The following is an 18,613-nucleotide window of genomic DNA, read 5'->3' as shown; positions in this document are numbered from 1 at the left end:
AAGTCAGGATTTAGCCCCAAGAGCCATTTCAAGAAGACAAAGATGTCCATGTGTCCACACATCACAAGGATAACGAAAGGTATTAGCCACATCGAGGTTAGTGGCACCAGTGAGGTTTGATCATCAGCCCAAGAGATTTGACTTGCCAAGGTTCAGTTTCATCTGAAAAATAAAGCTAACATTCCCATCACATACGGCTGTTGCACAGATGCAAGTTCTTGGCAAAGGCATGGGCCAGAACCATACTCAAACGGGAGTACCTTCCCTTCAAAGAAAAAAGTCTACTTTTCTTTTCTCATTTCTCTGAAAAAGAAGATAGGAATGTGAGTTATTCAAGGAAGAATAGTAACAGCCTTGGTCTCACCATTTCAAGGTGCTCAGGCCATATTTTTATTCCTAGTAAGAGACTGAGGAAAGTTCTCCTCATTTAGGAGGCAAGAGAAAAATAAGAAAAGCAATGTAGGACAGCACCCACAGCTCAGTGGGTAGGGTGCCAGCCGCATACAGCCAGGTTAGAGGGTTCAAACCCAGCCTGGGCCAGCTAAACAACAATGACAAATGGAACAAAAATAGCCAGGTATTGTGAAAGCGCCTATAGTCCAAGCTACTTGGGAGGCTAAGGCAAGAGAATCACTTAAGCCCAAGAGTTTGAGGTTGCTCTGAGCTGTGACGCTATGGCATTCTACCAAGGATGACATAGAAGAAAAGCAACAATGTATGCACAAGAAAAGAAAAATTCGGGAGGAGAATCAAGATGGTGGCTGAGTAACAGCTTCTTTGCAACCAGGCACAATGAGATTGGAGAGAAAAGACTCCAGGCATCTCTGGCTGGTGGGACTTGCCCAGAAACATCCCTTTGGGCACACAGGGAGACAGCAAGAGACTTCTGGACCCCACAAGGAGGACAAAAGCAGTGGAGAACTGGCAAGTGGTAGCATTCATTCAGTTGGAGATCATTTGGAGATCACTCAACAACTGTAAGTACAGCAACAGCAAGATTACAAGTAGGGAAGGCCTTATCTGTTTTGCTTTTTGGATTTGGGCACTACCTTGGGAAAACTTGGGAGAGAGTGTGGATGACTTTAAGCGTTGTCTATGGCTCTGGATTGAGCTGAACAGAGCTAGTATTGTGTGGCTGTGGGCCACCTATACAGCCACTGTGGTAGAACTGCCCTTGCAGGCTCTGCCCTCAGGGTCATAGAGCGCTGGGAGACCTTGGGCCAGTAATCTAGTATCTGAGCAGCCCAAAGGTGGGGACTGAGATATGGAAATTTCAGTGTTTGGCAGATTACAGCCTTTGCCCTCAGGGGCATAGAGTGAGACTGTGGTTTTGTTTTTTGTTTTTTGTTTTTCGGCACACTGGATAAGTGGCCAGCCACTTCAGGAGAAATCTCAGTGACAAGTGCTTTCCTGGGAAAGCTTCTGCTTAGCTAAGATTAACAGTTTAAAGTGTCTTTTAAGCGGGCTAAGGAGAGATTTAGGGTCTCAACCCTGCAGGGTTTAAGAAATCAGCAGAGGCCTCCAGTCTCCATCTTGTATAGCTGTATCAGCATTGTGATTACCATCTCAAACCCCAGAAGAACGCCTGCTACCCAGACAATATTCATCAAGATATATATACTGTTTTGTTTTTTTCTTTTTAATTTCAACATTTTCCCTCTAGATTTTTCTTTTACTTTTTTCTTTTTCTTTCTTTTCTGTCTTCATTTTTCTGGTTTAAATACAATTTTCCATTGTTGCCTTCTTTAACAATTAGAACTTCGTGGGTTTTTTTTTTTTTTTAGACAGAGCCTCAAGCTGTCCCCTTGGGTAGAGTGCCATAGCATCACAGCTCACAGCAACCTCCAACTCCTGGGCTCAAGCGAGTCTCCTGCCTCAGCCTCCCAAGTAGCTGGGACCACAGGCGCCCGCCACAACACCTGGCTATTTTTTGGTTGCAGCCATCATTGTTGTTTGGCGGGCCCAGGCTGGGGATTCGAACCCGCCACCTTAGGTGTACGTGGCTGGCGCCCTAGCCACCTGCCGAGCCAGAACTTCGTTTTTGCTAGTGTTTTTGCCCCTATTATTTTGTTTTTCCCCCAATTTTACCTCATTAGGCTTTTTGTTTGGTTGGTTTGGTTTAATTTAGAATATTTTTGTCTTTCCTCTCTACCTGGTGGAGGTGGGGTACTGTGTCTGAACAGGCTGGCAAAGAGCTGCTGACCTCAAGGGAACCACCCAACCCAGCACCCCCAGAGGTTAGGTGTATTTAAGGTTGGGTCAAAGTACCCTACTGTACACCTATATTGCTCCTGCCTCCCTCTTTCTGTGCCTCTCTTCTTTTTGTCAATATTCCCTTTTACTCACCCCCTCTCTTTTCTCTTTTTTCTTTTCTTCTTTTCTTGTTTAAATCTTTTTTCCCTTCTCACTCTTTAATCTTCTTATCCTTTTGGTCCTGTATCAAAGGACTCATCGAAACCCTAGTCCAGAGGCATGGTAACTTAAAGAGCAAGAGGAAGTGAAAGGAAAATTAGGGCAAGGAAATAGAAAAAAGAAAACACTCGTGAGGAAGAATCAGCAGAAAAATCCTGGTAACATGAAAAACCAGTCCAGAGCAACTACCCCAAGGGACCATGAGGTAGCTACTGCAGAGGATTCCACCCATAAAGAAATGTTAGAAATGACAGAAAGGGCATTTAGAATACAGATGAAGGAAATAATGGAATCAATGAAGGAAACTACTGATAAAGTAGAAAATAACCAAAAAAAGTACAAAAACAGAATCAAATAAGAAATGAACAATATGAAGAATACAGAAAGGATATAGCAGAGCTCAAGGAACTGAAGCAGTCAATTAGGGAACTTAAAGATGCAACAGAAAGTATCAACAACAGATTAGATCATGCAGAAGAAAGAATCTCGGAGGTAGAGGACAAAGCTTTTGAGATAACTCAGATAGTTACAGAGGCAGAAAAGAAGAGAGAGAAGCAGAACGCTCATTGACAGAATGATGGGACTTTATGAAGTGTTCAAACATACGAGTTATAGGTATCCCAGAAGGGGAAGAAGAGTGCCCCAGGGGAATGGAAGCCATTCTAGAGAATATTATAAATGAAAATTTCTCAAACATCACCAAGGATTCCGACACACTCCTTTTAGAGGGATATTGGACCCTAGGTCGCCTCAACTCAAATAGAGCTTCTCCAAGACACATTGTGATGAACCTGTCCAAAGTCAAGACAAAAGAAAAAATTTTGCAAGCTGCCAGGAGTAAGCACAAATTAACCTACAGGGGAAAATCCACCAGGGCGACAGCAGACTTCTCTAATGAAACTTTTCAAGCCAGAAGACGATGGTCATTTACCTTTAATCTACTTAAACAGAACAATTTCCAGCCCAGAATTCTATATCCTGCTAAGCTAAGCTTTAAAATTGATGGAGAAATCAAATCTTTTACTGATACGCAACCAGTGAAGAAATTCACCACAATAAGACCAGCCCTACAGGAAATAATTCAACCTGTTCTACACAGTGACCTCCACAATGGACCACCAGCAAAGTAAGCACCCAGAAATTAAAGGACAGAACCTAGCTTTAACAGTGATGCAAAAGACAAAACTAAGCAATGGACTTTCACAAAATAAGATGAATATAACGCTACCACACTTATCAATTATCTCAATAAATGTTAATGGCCTGAATTCCCCACTGAAGAGGCATAGACTGGCTGACTGGATTACAAAGCACAAGCTATCCATTTGCTGTCCTCAAGAAACACACCTAGCATCAAAAGACAAATGAAAACTCAAGGGCTGGAAGACAATTTTTCAAACAAACGGAATCCAGAAGAAAAGGGGGGTTGCAATCTTATTTTCAGATACATGTGGATTTAAAGCAGCGAAAGTCAAAAAAGACAAAGATGGTCACTTCATATTGGTCAAGGGAAAAATACAGCAAGAAGACATTTCAATTCTAAATATTTATGCACCAAACTTAAATGCTCCCAGATTTTTGAAACAGGCCTTAGTTAGTCTGAGCAATATGATATCCTATAACACCGCAATAACAAGGAACTTTTAACACTCCTCTCACAGAACTGGATAGATCCTCTAAACAGAAATTAAATAAAGATATAAGGGACTTAAATGAGACCCTAGAACAACTGTGCTTGATAGATGCATATAGAACATTCCATCCCAAAGCTAAAGCATATACATTCTTCTCATCGCCCCATGGATCATTCTCCAATATTGATCATATCCTAGGACACAAAACAAACCTCAAAAGAATCAAAAGAATTGAAATTTTACCTTTTATCTTCTCAGACCACAAGGCACTAAAAGTGGAACTCAATTCCAACAAAAACGTTCAACTTCACGCAAAGGCATGGAAATTAAACAACCTTCTGTTGAATGATAGTTGGGTGCAGGAAGAAATAAAAGAGGAAATCATTAACTTCCTTGAGCATAATAAAAATGAAGACACACGCTACCAATACCTGTGGGATATAGTAAAAGCAGTCCTGAGAGGAAAATTTATCATTTTAGATGCCTAAGTTAGAAAAACAGAAAGAGAGCACATCAACAAATTCATAGCCATCTTAAGGAATTGGAAAAAGAAGAGTAATCTAAGCCTAAATCCAGCTGAAGAAAAGAAATATCCAAAATTAAATCAGAGATTAATGAAATTGAAAAGAATCATTTGGAAAATTAATGAAACAAGGAGTTGTTTTTTTGAAAAAATAAATAAAATAGATAAACCTTTGGCCAGCCTAACTAGAAATAGAAAAGTAAACCTCAATCAGAAATGATAAAGGGGAAATAACAACTGATGCCACAGAGATACAAGAGATTATCTCTGAATACTACCAGATACTCTATGCCCAGAAATTTGACAATGTGAAGGAAATGGATCAATATTTGGAATCATACCCTCTCCCTAGACTTAGCCAGGAAGAAACAGAGCTCCTGAATAGACCAATTTCAAGCACTAAGATCAAAGAAACAATAAAAAAGCTTCCAACAAATAAATGCCCTGGTGTGGATGGCTTCACATCAGAATTCTATCAAACCTTCCAAGAAGAGCTTATTCCCAAGAAGAGCTCTTGCAGAAATTATTCCAAAAAATTAAGGAGGAAGGAACCTTCCCCCAACACATTCTACGAAGCAAACATCACCCTGATACCAAAACCAGGAAAAGACCCAACTAAAAAGTAGAATTTCAGACCAATTTCACTAATATAGATGAAAAAATTCTCAACAAAATCCCAGCCAATAGATTACAGCTTATCATCAAAAAAGTCATACATTATGATGAAGTAGGTTTCATCCCAGCAATGCAAGGCTGGTTTACCATACACAAGTCCATAAACGTTATTCACCATTATCAACAGAAGCAAGAACAAAGACCATATGATTTTATCAATAGATGCAGAAAAAGCATTTGATAAAATCCAGCATCCTTTTCTAATTAGAACACTGAAGAGTATAGGCATAGGTGGCACATTTATTAAACTGATCAAGGCTATCTATGACTAACCCACAGCTAATATCTTACTGAATGGAGTAAAACTGAAAACTTTTCCACTTAGAAGTAGAACCAGACAAGGTTGTCTTCTGTCTCCACTACTATTCAACATAGTGCTAGAAGTTGTAGCCAATACAATTAGGCAAGACAAGGAAATAAATGTCATCCAAATGGGAGCAGAGGAGGTCAAACTCTCCCTCTTTGCTGACAATATGATCTTATACTTAAGAGAACCCCAAAGACTCAACCACAAGACTCCTGGAAGTCATCGAAAAATACAGTAATGTCTCAGGATATAAAATCAATGTCCACAAGTCAGTAGCCTTTGTATACACCAGTAACAGCCAAGATGAGAGGCTAATTAAGGACACAACCCCCTTCACCATAGCTTCAAAGAAAATGAAATACCTAGGAATATACCTAACAAAAGAGGTGAAGGACATCTATAAAGAAAATTATCAAACCCTAAGAAAGGAAACAGCAAAGGATATTAACAAATGGAAGAACATACCATGCTCATGGCTGGGAAGAATCAACATTGTTAAAATGTTTATACTTCCCAAAGCAATTTACTGATTCAATTCCATCCCTATTAAAATACCAACATCATACTTTCAAGACTTGGAAAAAATGATTCTGCATTTCATATGGAACCAGAAAAAAATCCCATATAGCTAAGGCAGCTCTTGGTACTAAAAACAAAGCCAGGGGCGTCAGCATACCAGATTTTAGGCCGTACTACAAGGCCATAGTGGTCAAGACAGCATGATACTAGAACAAAAACAGAGACATATACATTTGGAATTGAATAGAAAACCAGGAAATGAAACTAACATCTTACAGTCACCTAATGCTCGATAAACCAAACAAGAACATACTCTAGCGGAAAGACTTCCTTTTCAATAAATGGTGCTAGGAGAACTGGATATCCACATGTAAAAGACTGAATCTGGACCCACACCTTTCTCCACTCACAAAAATTGATTCAAGATGGATAAAGGACTTAAATTTAAGGCATGAAACAATAAAAATCCTCAAAGAAAGCATAGGAAAAACATTGGAAGATATTGGCCTGGGGAAAGACTTCATGAAGACAACTGCCGTGGCAATTGCAACAATAAAAATAAACAAATGGGACTTAATTAAACTGAAAAGTTTCTGTACAGCTAAGGAGAAAACAACCAAAGCAAAAAGACAACCTACACAATGGGAAAGGATATTTGCATATTTTGAATCAGACAAAAGCTTGATAATTAGGATCAATAGAGAACTCAAATTAATCCAAATGAAAAAAACCAAGAATCCAATATATCAATGGGGAAAAGAGATGAATAGAACCTTCTCTAAAGAAGACAAACAAATGGCTAGCAAACATGAAAAAATGCTCATTGTCCCTAATTATTAGAGAAATGCAAATCAAAACCACCCTTAGATATCATCTAACCCCAGCGAGAATCACCCACATCACAAAATCTCAAAACTGCAGATGCTGGTGTGGATGTGGAAAGAAGGGAACACTTTTACACTGCAGTTTGGACTGCAACTAACAGACCTCCCATTTGATCCTGCAATCCCATTACTGAGCATCTACCTAGAAGGAAAAAAATCCTTTTACCATAAGGATACTTGCACTAGAGTCTTTATCACAGTTCAATTTACAACTGCCAAAATGTGGAAACAGCCTACATGCCCAGCAACCCAGGAATGGGTTAACAAGTTGTGGTATATGTATATCATGGAATACTATTCAGCCATTAAAAAGATGGGAGACTTTACATCCTTTGTATTAACCTGGATGGAAGTGGAACACATTATTCTTAGTAAAGCATCACAAGAATGGAGAAGCATGAATCCTATGTATTCAATTTTGATATGAGGACAATTAATGACCTAGTACATGGGGGGGGGGTAGAGGAAGAGGAGAGAAGGAGGGAGTGGGATGGGGAAAAGGAAGAGCAGAAAGAAGAAATGGGGGTGTGGGGTCTCAGTGTGGCAAGACACAATTGTAAGAGGGACTTTACCTAACAAATGCAATCAGTGTAACCTGGTTTCTTATACCCTCAATGAATCCCCAACAATAAAAAAAAAAAAAAGAATAGAAAAATTCCCCTTCTTCTATGGTTTTATAGACTAAATCAAGGACTGGCCAAATTTTGGGAGGTATTACAACTTGGTTACATAGAATCAGGCAAGAACTTTTTGTCAAATGAAGAGTTTCTCTATACACGCATACAGGCAAACCTCAAAGATATAGCAGGTCTAAATCTAGACTGCCACAATACAGTGACTAGTGCAATAAAGCAAATCACACAAATTTTTCGTTTCCTAGTATATATAAAAGTTCTATTATGTTTACACTATACTGTAGAAAGAAATAAGTCATCCGTTCAAGTTTGTCATGAAATTGAAGCAATTCAGGCACATCTTCAGGCCCCACTTCGAAGGCTGGCTCTCTTGCCATTTCCACTCCCTCTGCAGTTATTTCCCCCTCAAAGTCATCCATGAAGACTGGAATCAACTTCTTCCAAAGTCCTGTTAACGTTGACATTTTGACCCCTTCCCATGAATCACTAATGTTCTTAATGGCATCCAGAATAATGAATCCTTTTCCAGGTTTTCAATTTACTTTGCCCAGATCCATCAGAGAAACACTATCTACGGCAGATATGCATGACCTTATGAATTGTATTTCTTAAATAATAAGACTTGAAAGTCAAAATTACTCTTTGTTCCACAGGCTGCAGAACGGATGTTGTGTTCATAGGCTTAAAATATTCAGTAAACCATAGTGAACAAAGGTGCTATCATCCAGGCTGTGCATATATAAAGAGCACAGGCAAGGTAGACTTAGCACAATTCTTAAGGGCCCTAGGCTTTTTGAATGGTAAATGAGCACTGGCTTCAACTTAAGTCACCAGAAACATTAGCTCCTAACAAGAATCAGCCTGTCCTTTAAAGCTGTGCAGCCAGGCAATGACTTCTCCTCTCTAGCTATGAAAATCCTAGATGTGTCTTCTTCCAATGCAGGATGTGTCATTTACATGGAAAATTTGTTGTTTAGTGTAGCTGCCTTCATCAATGATCCTAACTAGAGCTTCTGGATAACTTCCTGCAGCTTCTCCACCAGCACTCCTCCATCAGCACCTGATACCTTGGACTTTCACTTTATGTTCTAGAGACGGCTTCTTTCCCTAAACCTCCTAAACCAACCTCCACTAGCTTCAATCTTTCTTCTGCAGCTACTGCACCTCTCTTAACCTTTTCAAGGACCAGAAAGTTAGGTTCTTGCTCTGGAGGAGGCTTTGGCTTAAAGGCATGTTGTAGCTGATCAGATCTATTTACACTAAAACTTTCTCCCTGACAGCAAGAAGGCTGTTTTACTCCTTATCACTTATCAAAAGTGTTCACTGGAGTAGCACTTTTTTTTTTTTTTTTTTTTTTTTTTTTGAGACAGTGCCTCAAGCTGTCCCCCTGGGCAGAGTGCCGTGGCATTACAGCTCACAGCAACCTCCAACTCCTGGGCTCAAGTGAGTCTCCTGCCTCCGCCTCCCAAGTAGCTGGGACCACAGGCGCCTGCCACATGCCCGGCTATTTTTTGGTTGCAGCTGTCATTGTTGTTTGGCGGGTCCGGGCTGGGGATTCGAACCCACCACCTTAGGTGTATGTGGCTGGCGCCTTAGCCAGTTGAGCTATAGGCGCAGAGCCAGCACTTTTATCCTTTACATTAAAACTTGGCAAACTGATATAAGAGACCCAGTGTTTCGCTTATCTTGGCTTTCATACCTTCCTCACTGTTTTAATCATTCCTAGTTTTTCATTTAAAGCGATGTGACCCTTAGAGTTTTCAATTGGCCTAATTTTAATACTGTTGTGACTCAGGGAACAGGAAAGCCCCAGGGGAGCAGGTGCGGTTGGTGGAACACACACATTTATATACTAATTTTGCTATCTTATATGCAAACTGTTTATGGTATCTGAAAATAATTACAATGGTAGCATCAAAGACCCTGAATCATGGATCATTGTTACAGATGCAGTAATAATGTAAAAGTTTTGAGGGTAGGAGTGGTGGCTCATGCCTGTAATCCTAGCACTTTGGGAGGCCATAGTGAGAGGATCTCTTGAGCTCAGGAGTTGAAGACCAGACTGATCAAGAGCAAGATCCTGTCTGTACTTAAAAAGGGAAAAATTAGCCAGGCATAGTGGCGGGTGCCTGTACTCCCAGCTACTCAGGAGGCTAAGGTGGGAGAATCACTTGAACCCAAGAGTTTGAGGTTGCCGTGAGCTAGGCTAATGACCTGGCACACTAGCCCAGGTGACAGAGCAAGACTTCTGCCAAGAAAAAAAGAGAAAGGAAAAGAAATGAAGAGCCTGAAATATTACCAGGGTTTACCCAATAAGTAGCAAATACGTAAGAAAAGGCAAGCCAATAAACAGTTGTGTGGTTGCCACTATCTGTCAGTGTGCAGAAGGTCCGGAATCAGGTTCAAACATCATACAACTAGCAAAAAGGAGAGCCAGGCTTCAAGTCTAGTTTGTTTGACTCCAAAATTATGTCCTTCCTCTCTTCCCTTCATTACTTACCAGAAAAGACTAAGAATTTGCTTTCTTTTTTTTTTTGAACCTGTGCCTTCTATCTGAGTATATGTCCTAAACGTATTTCAATGTGACCAAACAGAATTCAGTTATAAAAGAAGGGGAAAGGGTAGAGAACCATGTGCCCCTCACTGATGACTAAAATATGAGTTGAATAGAAGATCTTAGATAGCTTGACCTTGAGCAAGTCTCTTCACCTCTTCAAACCTCTATTTCTTCTACTGTAAAATGGGAAAATGATCTCAGACTGCCTGAGGCATCATGTGAGAGCTGGACGTAACAAAGATGAAGGGCGTCCATACCTCACTAGTTAGGGCACTATGTGCTCCAGGGCTGGCAGGTTCAAACCAGCCTGGGCCTACTAAACAAAAACAAACAAACAAACAAAAATAGCTGGGCATTGTGGCAGGCACCTGCAGTCCCAGCTACTAGGGAGGCTGAGGCAAGAGAATCACTTGAGCCTAAGAGTTTGAGGCTGTTGTGAGCTGAGAGTGACAAAATGAGACTCTGTCTCAATTAAAAAAAGAGAGAGAGAGAAGAAAGAAAATATTGTATGTATTTAAACAGGGATGGGAAACTGCCACCTTAAGGCCATATGTGGCCTTCTAGGTCCTTAGTGCAGCCTTTTGACTGAATCCAAATTATATAGGACAAGTCCTCTTATTTTTATTAAACTATTTTTGTTTTTCTTTTATATTTGTATTTTATTTTTAAAATGAACGTATTTAAAATACAAAGAAGGGCCAGGCACAGTGGCCCACATCTGTAATCCTGGCATTCTGGGAGGCCAAGGCAGGAGGATCCCTTGAGCTCAGGGAGTTCAAGACCAGGCTGAGCAAGAGCAAGATCCCATCTCTACTAAAAATAGAAAAACTAGCTGGGTATTGTGGTGGGCAACTATAGTCCCAACTACTCAGGAGGCTGTGGCAAGAGGATCCCTTGAGCTTACGGAGTTCAAAACCAAGCTGAGCAAGAAAGAGACCCCATCTCTACTAAAAATAGAAAAAAAGCCAGGCATTATGGCAGGCACCTACAGTCCCACCTACTCAGGAGGCTGAGGCAGGGTGGCTTGAACCTAAGAGTTTGAGGTTGCTGTGAGGTAGGCTGACACCTTGGCACTCTAGCCTGGGCAACAGAGTGAGACACTATCTCAAAAATCAAAAGATAAATAAAAAATAAATAAACAAATTAAATAAACAAAAATTAAATACAAAAGAATAAAACATGTTTCAACAAAATAATCCCCCCAGATTGACAGGCATAATTAGAACATTAGTGAGCTGTAAGGGCTAGATTGACAGCTGCTATGCTCATGATTTAGTTCTAACTTCCCCCATCTGACTGGCACCACTAATGCACAAGGCTGGTCAGTGAGAGTGCATAGTAGTCAAGTAGCCAGTCTGTTATCAGCTTTTGACAGTGGTACACTGTGTTTCTGTTTGAAGTGGAATTTGTGAATAGTTTGCACAGCAACAGTAATTTTTTAATTTTTTTCCTTTTTTTTAAATCAAATCATAGCTATGTACATTAATGCAATTACAGGGTACAATGTTCTGGTTTTATATACAATTTGAAATACTTCCATCAAACTGGTTAACATAGCCTTCACCACATTTTCTTAGTTATTGTGTTAAGACATTTATATTCTACACTTAGTAGATTTAATTTGTACCCTTGCAAAATGTACCATAGGTGTGGTCCCACCAATTACCCTCCCCCTGCCACCTATCCTCCCCCTTCCCCTCCCTCTCCTCTTTCCCCTTCTTCTTGGGCTATAATTGGGTTATAGTTTTCTTATGAAAATGTGGCTCTTTATAAATTGGTTTCATAGTAGGGCTGAGTATATTGGATACTTTTTCTTCCATTCTTGAGATACTTTGCTAAGAACAGTATGTTCCAGCTCCATCCATGTAAACGTGAAAGAGGTAAAGTCTCCATCTTTTTTAAGGCTGCATAATATTCCATAGTGTACATATACCACAATTTATTACCATGTTTCCCCGAAAATAAGACACTGTCTTATATTTATTTTTTCTCAAGAAGACACACTAGGGCTTATTTTCAGGGGATGTCTTATTTTTATTAGGTGTAATACAACAATCTATATTTATTCAAATACAGTTAAATCATCTTCTTCTGGAACCTGACAGGGGGAGCCGACCTTATTGGTGTGGCTGGCACTAGTGATGCATGAACTCCTTTCCCCTAGCCATTCAAACATGCGCAATAGGATGCTTGTGACTGGGGTTACCACATGCACACCCGAGCAAGCGCAAACGGCTAGGAGAAAGGAACTGTGGCAGATAAAAGGTATTCCAGTCTTCCTTACTGCTCCGCGCAGAAATGTAGGGTGTGGATAGCCATGTCCATCACTAGGTCTTATTATCGGGGTAGGGCTTATATTTAACAAATGCATAGAAATCCTGCTAGGGCTTATTTTTTGGGTAGGTCTTATTTTTGGGGAAACACAGTAATCCATTCATGGGTGGATGTGTACTTGGGCTTCTTCCATGACTTAGCAAGTATGAATTGGGCTGCAATAAACATTCTGGTGCAAATATCTTTGCTATAATGTGATTTTTGGTCTTCTGGATACATACCTAGTAGAGGAACTGAAGGATCAAATGGCAGGTCTATTTTTAGATCCCTAAGTGATCTCCAAACATCTTTCCAAAAGGAAGAAAAAATATACCATGCTCATGGCTAGGAAGAATCAACATTGTTAAAATGTCCATACTACCCAAAGCAATATACAATTTTAATGCAATCCCCATTAAAGCACCATTGTCATACTTTAAAGATCTCAAAAAAATAATACTTCATTTTATATAGAATCAGAAAAATCCCTGAATAGCCAAGACATTACTCAGAAATAAAAACAAATCAGGGCTCAGCGCCTATGGCTCAAGTGGCAAGGCGCCAGCCACATACACCTAAGGTGGCAGGTTCAGATCCAGCCCGGCCCGCCAAACAACAATGATGGCTACAACCAAAAAATAGCCAGGCGTTATGGCAGGCGCCTCTGGTCCCAGGTACTTGGGAGGCTGAGGCAGGAGACTCACTTGAGCCCAGGAATTGGAGGTTGCTGTGAGCTGTGATGCCACGGTACTCTATCCAGGGGGACAGCTTGAGACTCTGTCTCAAAAAAAAAAAAAAAATCAGGAGGAATCACACTACCAGACCTCAGACTATACTATAAATTGATAGTGACCAAAACAGTATGATACTGGCACAAAAAACAGAGAGGTAGATGTATGGAACAGAATAGAGAACCAAGAGATGAACCTAACTACTTACCATTATTTGATCTTCAATATGCCAATTAAAAACATTCAGTGGGGAAAAGACTCCCTATTTAACAAATGGTGCTGGGTGAACTGGCTGGCAACCTATAGAAGACTGAAACTAGACCCACACCTTTCACCATTAACAAAAATAGACTCTCACTGGATTAAAAATTTAAACTTAAGACATGAAACTATAAAAATACAAGAAGAAAGTGCAGGGAAAACATTTGAAGAAATCAACCTGGGAGAATATTTTATGAGGACAACCCCCCCCTCCCCCGGCAACTGAAGCAACACCAAAAATACATTACTGGGACCTGATCCAGCTAAAAAGCTTCTGCACAGCCAAGAAAACAGGACATAAACAAGCAGAAGGCCCTCAGAATGGGAGAAGATATTTGCAGGTTATGTCTCTGACAAAGGTTTAAGTACCAGAACCCACAGAGAACTCAAATATATTAGCAAGAAAAGAACAAGTGATCCTATCTCAGTGTGGGCAAGGGACTTGAAGAGAAACCTCTCTGAAGAAGACAGGCACATGGCCTATAGACACATGAAAAAATGTTCATCATCCTTAATCATCAGAGAACTACCAAGCAACAGTATTTTTTAATTGTTTGCCTAACAGCCCATCACGTCAAAGAAGCCCAAGAGACGGTGCCTGTGGCTCAGGCAGCTAAAGCGCCAGTCACATACACTTGAGCTGGTGGGTTCGAATCCAACCTGGGCCCGCCAAACAACAAAGATGGCTGCAACCAAAAAATAGCCAGGTGTTGTGGCAGGCACCTGTAGTCCCAGGTACTTGGGAGGCGGAGGCAGGAGACTCGCTTGAGTCCAGGAGTTAGAGGTTGCTGTGAGCTGTGATGCCACGGTGCTCTACCCGGGGCGACAGCTTGAGGCTCTGTCTCAAAAAAAAAAGTCCAAGAGAACGCTGAAGGAAGAAAACAGATGTCTTTAACAAAGATTGGGAATTACAATATTATCTTGTTTCTGCTAAAGATAATATTCGCTTGCTTTGAGATACTGCAGCATCAACATTAAAGCAATTCAATGCTCATTAGCACCGTAACGCTCATTAAGGACCACAAGTATTTTAAATAGAGGGAGTGATAGGAAAGGTTGTGTTGGAGAAATTAAAAGATGAAAAGCAAAAGTGAAGACAATTATTGTCTCAGACGGTCTTTTCACAAGATGGCGCCAAAAGCGAAGAAGGAAGCTCCTGCCCCTCCCAAAGTCGAAGCCAAAGCAAAGGCATTGAAGGCCAAGAAGGCAGTGCTAAAAGGCATCCACAGCCACAAAAAAAAGATCCACACATCACCCACCTTCTGGCGACTAAAGACTGAGGCTCCAGAGGCAACCCAAATATCCTCGGAAGAGCACCCCCAGGAGAAACAAGCTTGATCACTATCCCATCATCAAGTTCCCCCTGACCACTGAGTCTGCCATGAAGAAGATAGAAGACAACACACTTGTGTTCACTGTGGATGTCAAAGCCAATAAGCACCAGATCAAACAGGCTGTGAAGAAGCTTTATGATATTGATGTGGCCAAGGTCAACACCCTGATCAGGGCTGATGGTGAGAAGAAGGCATATGTTCGACTGGCTCCTGATTATGATGCTTTGGATGCTGCCAACAAATTTGGGATCATCTAAACCAAGTCCATCTAGCTAATTCTAAATATATAACTTTTCACTGTAAAAAAAACAAAGAAAAAGAGACAATTCTTTCAAGCAGCAGCAAGAACTGGAAATAATGCCATTAAAGGAACCTGTAAAGTAGTTTTTATACTCAGGAAAAATGGAAGCCATTCATGATGTAGAAATTGTGAAAGAATGCACTGTCCAAGTTGTAGGATGCTTGGACCCTGATACTGTTTCAAAGTACAAACAACTGCCCCTTTCAAGAACCATAACTGACCAACAGCATGAATGAGCCTTCAACTTAACAGAACTCCATGTAATACTTCAAAAGGAAAATATATATTATTCAACCACTTTGGATCCATCAACTGATACTACTGGCACAGGTTTTATACTTCATTCAGGTCATAACAGATTTTTTTTAGCACAGTCACTTACTTTGGGCACCCTTGCATACAGAACACAGGGAATGTATACAACTTTCAAGATAAAACGCTGTGAAGTTGAGCTCAATTTGGTAAATGTGGTGAGTATATGTACAGATGGTGCACCTTCCATGACAGGAAAATATGAAGGGTTTATTTCCCAGACTAAAAAAAAAGTATTAACAGATCCAGATGCTCTCATTTCTTTTCATTGTATCTTTCATCAGCAAAATCTCTGTGCTAAAGCTGTTATTTTAAGTGACACTTTGCAACAAGTTCTAAGTACTGTTAACCATACTAGTGCAATGCATCCATCAGCTTCATAACATACTAAAGTTGAACAATGAGGTATTCAGCGTGGATTTGCACCATCATTCTAAAATGAGTTGGCTATCACAGGAACAGGTATTATCTGTATCTATCTCTGTAAATTATCAAAATTTTATCTCTGTAAGAACAGTTAAATTTTATGAAGAACAGAATCAGCAATGAGAATTACTGAGAGAAGATTGCTATAGGAATGCAGTATTTGATATCATATCAAAACAACCTCAATATTTCTTTGTAAGGGAAAACTAACTCTATATATCAGACGTGGTAAAAATCCGAGCATTTCAAAAAAAAGCTGCTTCAAAAGTAAATTCTGAAAGAACCTTTTTCCAGTTAACAAAGGTCGTTGATTAGCAGGATGAGTTACGTGTATACAAATCATCTGAAGAATACACAACCGTTATAGACTTATTAATTAGAAAATACAATGAAAGGTTCACAGACTTTGAGAATCATGACATTACACTCATTAGTTGACACCATCAAAGCACCGAAAGAAAACTACAGATGGAACTGACTGAGCTCTCAGTAGATGACATTTTATAGTCAATGCATGATGCTAAAAAGATTCAATAAAATATGGAAAAATGCAGTAGGATAAACAGGCCTTCAGCAATATGCTAAAAATGCTCTCTTGCTTTTCTACTACTTACTCCTGCAGATCTACATACTCCTGCCTGGCCCAAGTCAAGACGCTCTCAAGGGCACAAAAGATTGATACATAACTAAAGTATCAACTAAACTGTAACCAAATATTCAAATGCTTTTCAACAAAAAGCAAATACAACAAAGTCATTAAAAAGATGACTTTGGCTCCGCGCCTATAGCTCAACCGGCTAAGGCGCCAGCCATGTACACCTAAGGTGGCGGGTTCAAATCCCCAGCCTGGACCCGCCAAACAACAATGACGGCTGCAACCAAAAAATAGCCGGGCGTTGTGGTGGGTGCCTGTGGTCCCAGCTACTTGGGAGGCGGAGGCAGGAAACTCGCTTGAGCCCAGGAGTTGGAGGTTGCTGTGAGCTGTGATGCCACAGCACTCTACCCAGGGGGACAGCTTGAGGCTCTGTCTCAAAAAAAAAAAAAAAAAAAAGATGACTTTAAAATTAACAAAGTTTTCATTTTTTGAAATTAAGTACGTAATAGTTAGATTTTTACAAAATAATATACATTTTTAAGTATATCTAACAGAAGTTTCTTGAATGAGGCCTTATTTGATTATAGCTAAATATGTTCTTCCAACATGAAAAGGTTCCCCGCCCTGTGTACTTAAACTCATCAGGATAGCTAGGACCCAGGATGTCCAGTGACCAGTGAAGCCACGTGCCACCAAACTAATAATCAGCAGCCCAATCTACAGATATTCCCATACGTTCTTGTAGGTGTATAGAATATTACAGGAAAAAAAACACAGGGAAACGGAAGGAATGTAGTCAGGACGAAAGTCAGCAGTGAAAGGTAGACTTCTTTTAGCCATACACACTTTTATGCCATGTGCTTACGTGACTGTATCATTTTTTCCTAAAAACCAAACAATTTCTAGGTCAGGTGCAGCGGCTCACGCCTGTAATCCTAGCACTCTGGGAGGCGGGTGGACTGCCTGAGCTCACAGATTCGAAACCGGGCTGAGCAAGAGTGAGACTCCACCTCCAAAAACAGCTGGGTGTTGTGGCGGGCGCCTGTAGTCCCAGCTAGGGGAGGCTGAGGCAAGAGAATCGCTTGAACCCAAAAGTCTGAGGTTGCTTTGAGCTGTGACGCCACAGCACTCTACTGACGGCAACAAACTGAGGCTCTGTCTCAAAATAAAGAAAAAAATAAAAAGAAAGGGAAGAAAAGGGGGATTTATACATAGTCACAGAGCTGCTTGTATTGACATGGATTTTTTTTTTTTTGAAATGAAACACAAGGAACTGGGGATAGTGATTGACGCTGGGAACGGGAACCAGGAGACCAAAGGACAGGGGAGTGGGGTCCTGTTTTGACGCTTTATGTACACGTTTCGTGGCTTTTCAGTTTTGTGATCTTGAAAATGTCTTACAAACACATTTTTTAAATAAATAAAATTTGTGCGGTTTTGTTCGAAGGAAAGCACCTTGCTGCTTGGCTGGGCTGGGGAGAAATGCTTTTATCTTAGTCAGCTGTGAGTTCTAATCCCCAAAGCCTCTGCTCACTTGCGACAGAGCCTCGGCCCAGTCACACTCTTCTTCTCCCCGGGCCTCGGGCCCCAGTGTGAGAAGCGGGACCAGGTCCCTTCCCCGGGACACCGACCCCGCCGCTCCGCCCACGTCCCTGAGCCCGGCTCCCGCCCTCGCCCACGCTCACCGCCGATGATGGTCCGGATGAGGGAGGCGTGCCCCGGGCAGTCAACCAGCGTGACCTGAAGGAGCGGCTCGCCGAGCTCGGGCTCGGCCTCAGGCGCCGGCAGGGCCGGCCGCAAGCGCGCGGGCAGCGGCACCGAGAAGCACGAGAAGCCCAGGTCGAGCGTGATGCCGCGCTCGCGGCTTTGCGGCTGCTTGTCAAAGGCTGCGGTGGAGGCCGTGGTGCTCAGCGCCCGCGCCAGCGCCGTCTTGCCGCTGTCAATGTGGCCCAGCACGCCCACGTTCACGTTCACCCGCCGCCCCGCCATGCCGCCGCCAGCGCCGCTCGGGACACTCTCTGGGCCCGCCCCTCAGCGCCCCGGGCAGCCGCTGCGGTCCGGCCCGTTAAGCTGCCCCCCCCGCAACTGGCGCGCCGGGAGCTCCGGTTCCGGCCCCGAAGCTTCCTCTCTCCCTCCCTCCTTGGGCCCGCGGGCCCCTCAGTAGGGCGCACGGAGTGGGTTCCCCAGAGACAGG

The 18,613-nt window shown here is 41.6% G+C and overlaps 1 protein-coding gene across 1 annotated transcript in view; it reads right to left on the bottom strand.

The window, feature by feature from the left end:
- EEFSEC (eukaryotic elongation factor, selenocysteine-tRNA specific) overlaps nt 1-18,459 on the bottom strand; it is a 280,597-nt gene extending 262,138 nt beyond the window's left edge. Inside the window, exon 1 of the mRNA XM_023516956.1 lies at nt 18,105-18,459. Coding sequence (XP_023372724.1) covers nt 18,105-18,408 — 304 coding nt within the window. The 5' untranslated portion in view covers nt 18,409-18,459. The remainder of the gene's footprint in view (nt 1-18,104) is intronic.
- Nucleotides 18,460-18,613: the final 154 nt, after the last annotated feature.

The sequence above is a fragment of the Otolemur garnettii genome, unplaced genomic scaffold (assembly GCF_000181295.1).
Source record: "Otolemur garnettii isolate 467f Iridium unplaced genomic scaffold, OtoGar3 scaffold00101, whole genome shotgun sequence".
Classification (NCBI taxonomy): Eukaryota; Metazoa; Chordata; class Mammalia; order Primates; family Galagidae; genus Otolemur; species Otolemur garnettii.
Note: the sequence above shows the minus strand (reverse complement) of the source record. Positions and strands in the feature narration are given on the sequence as shown.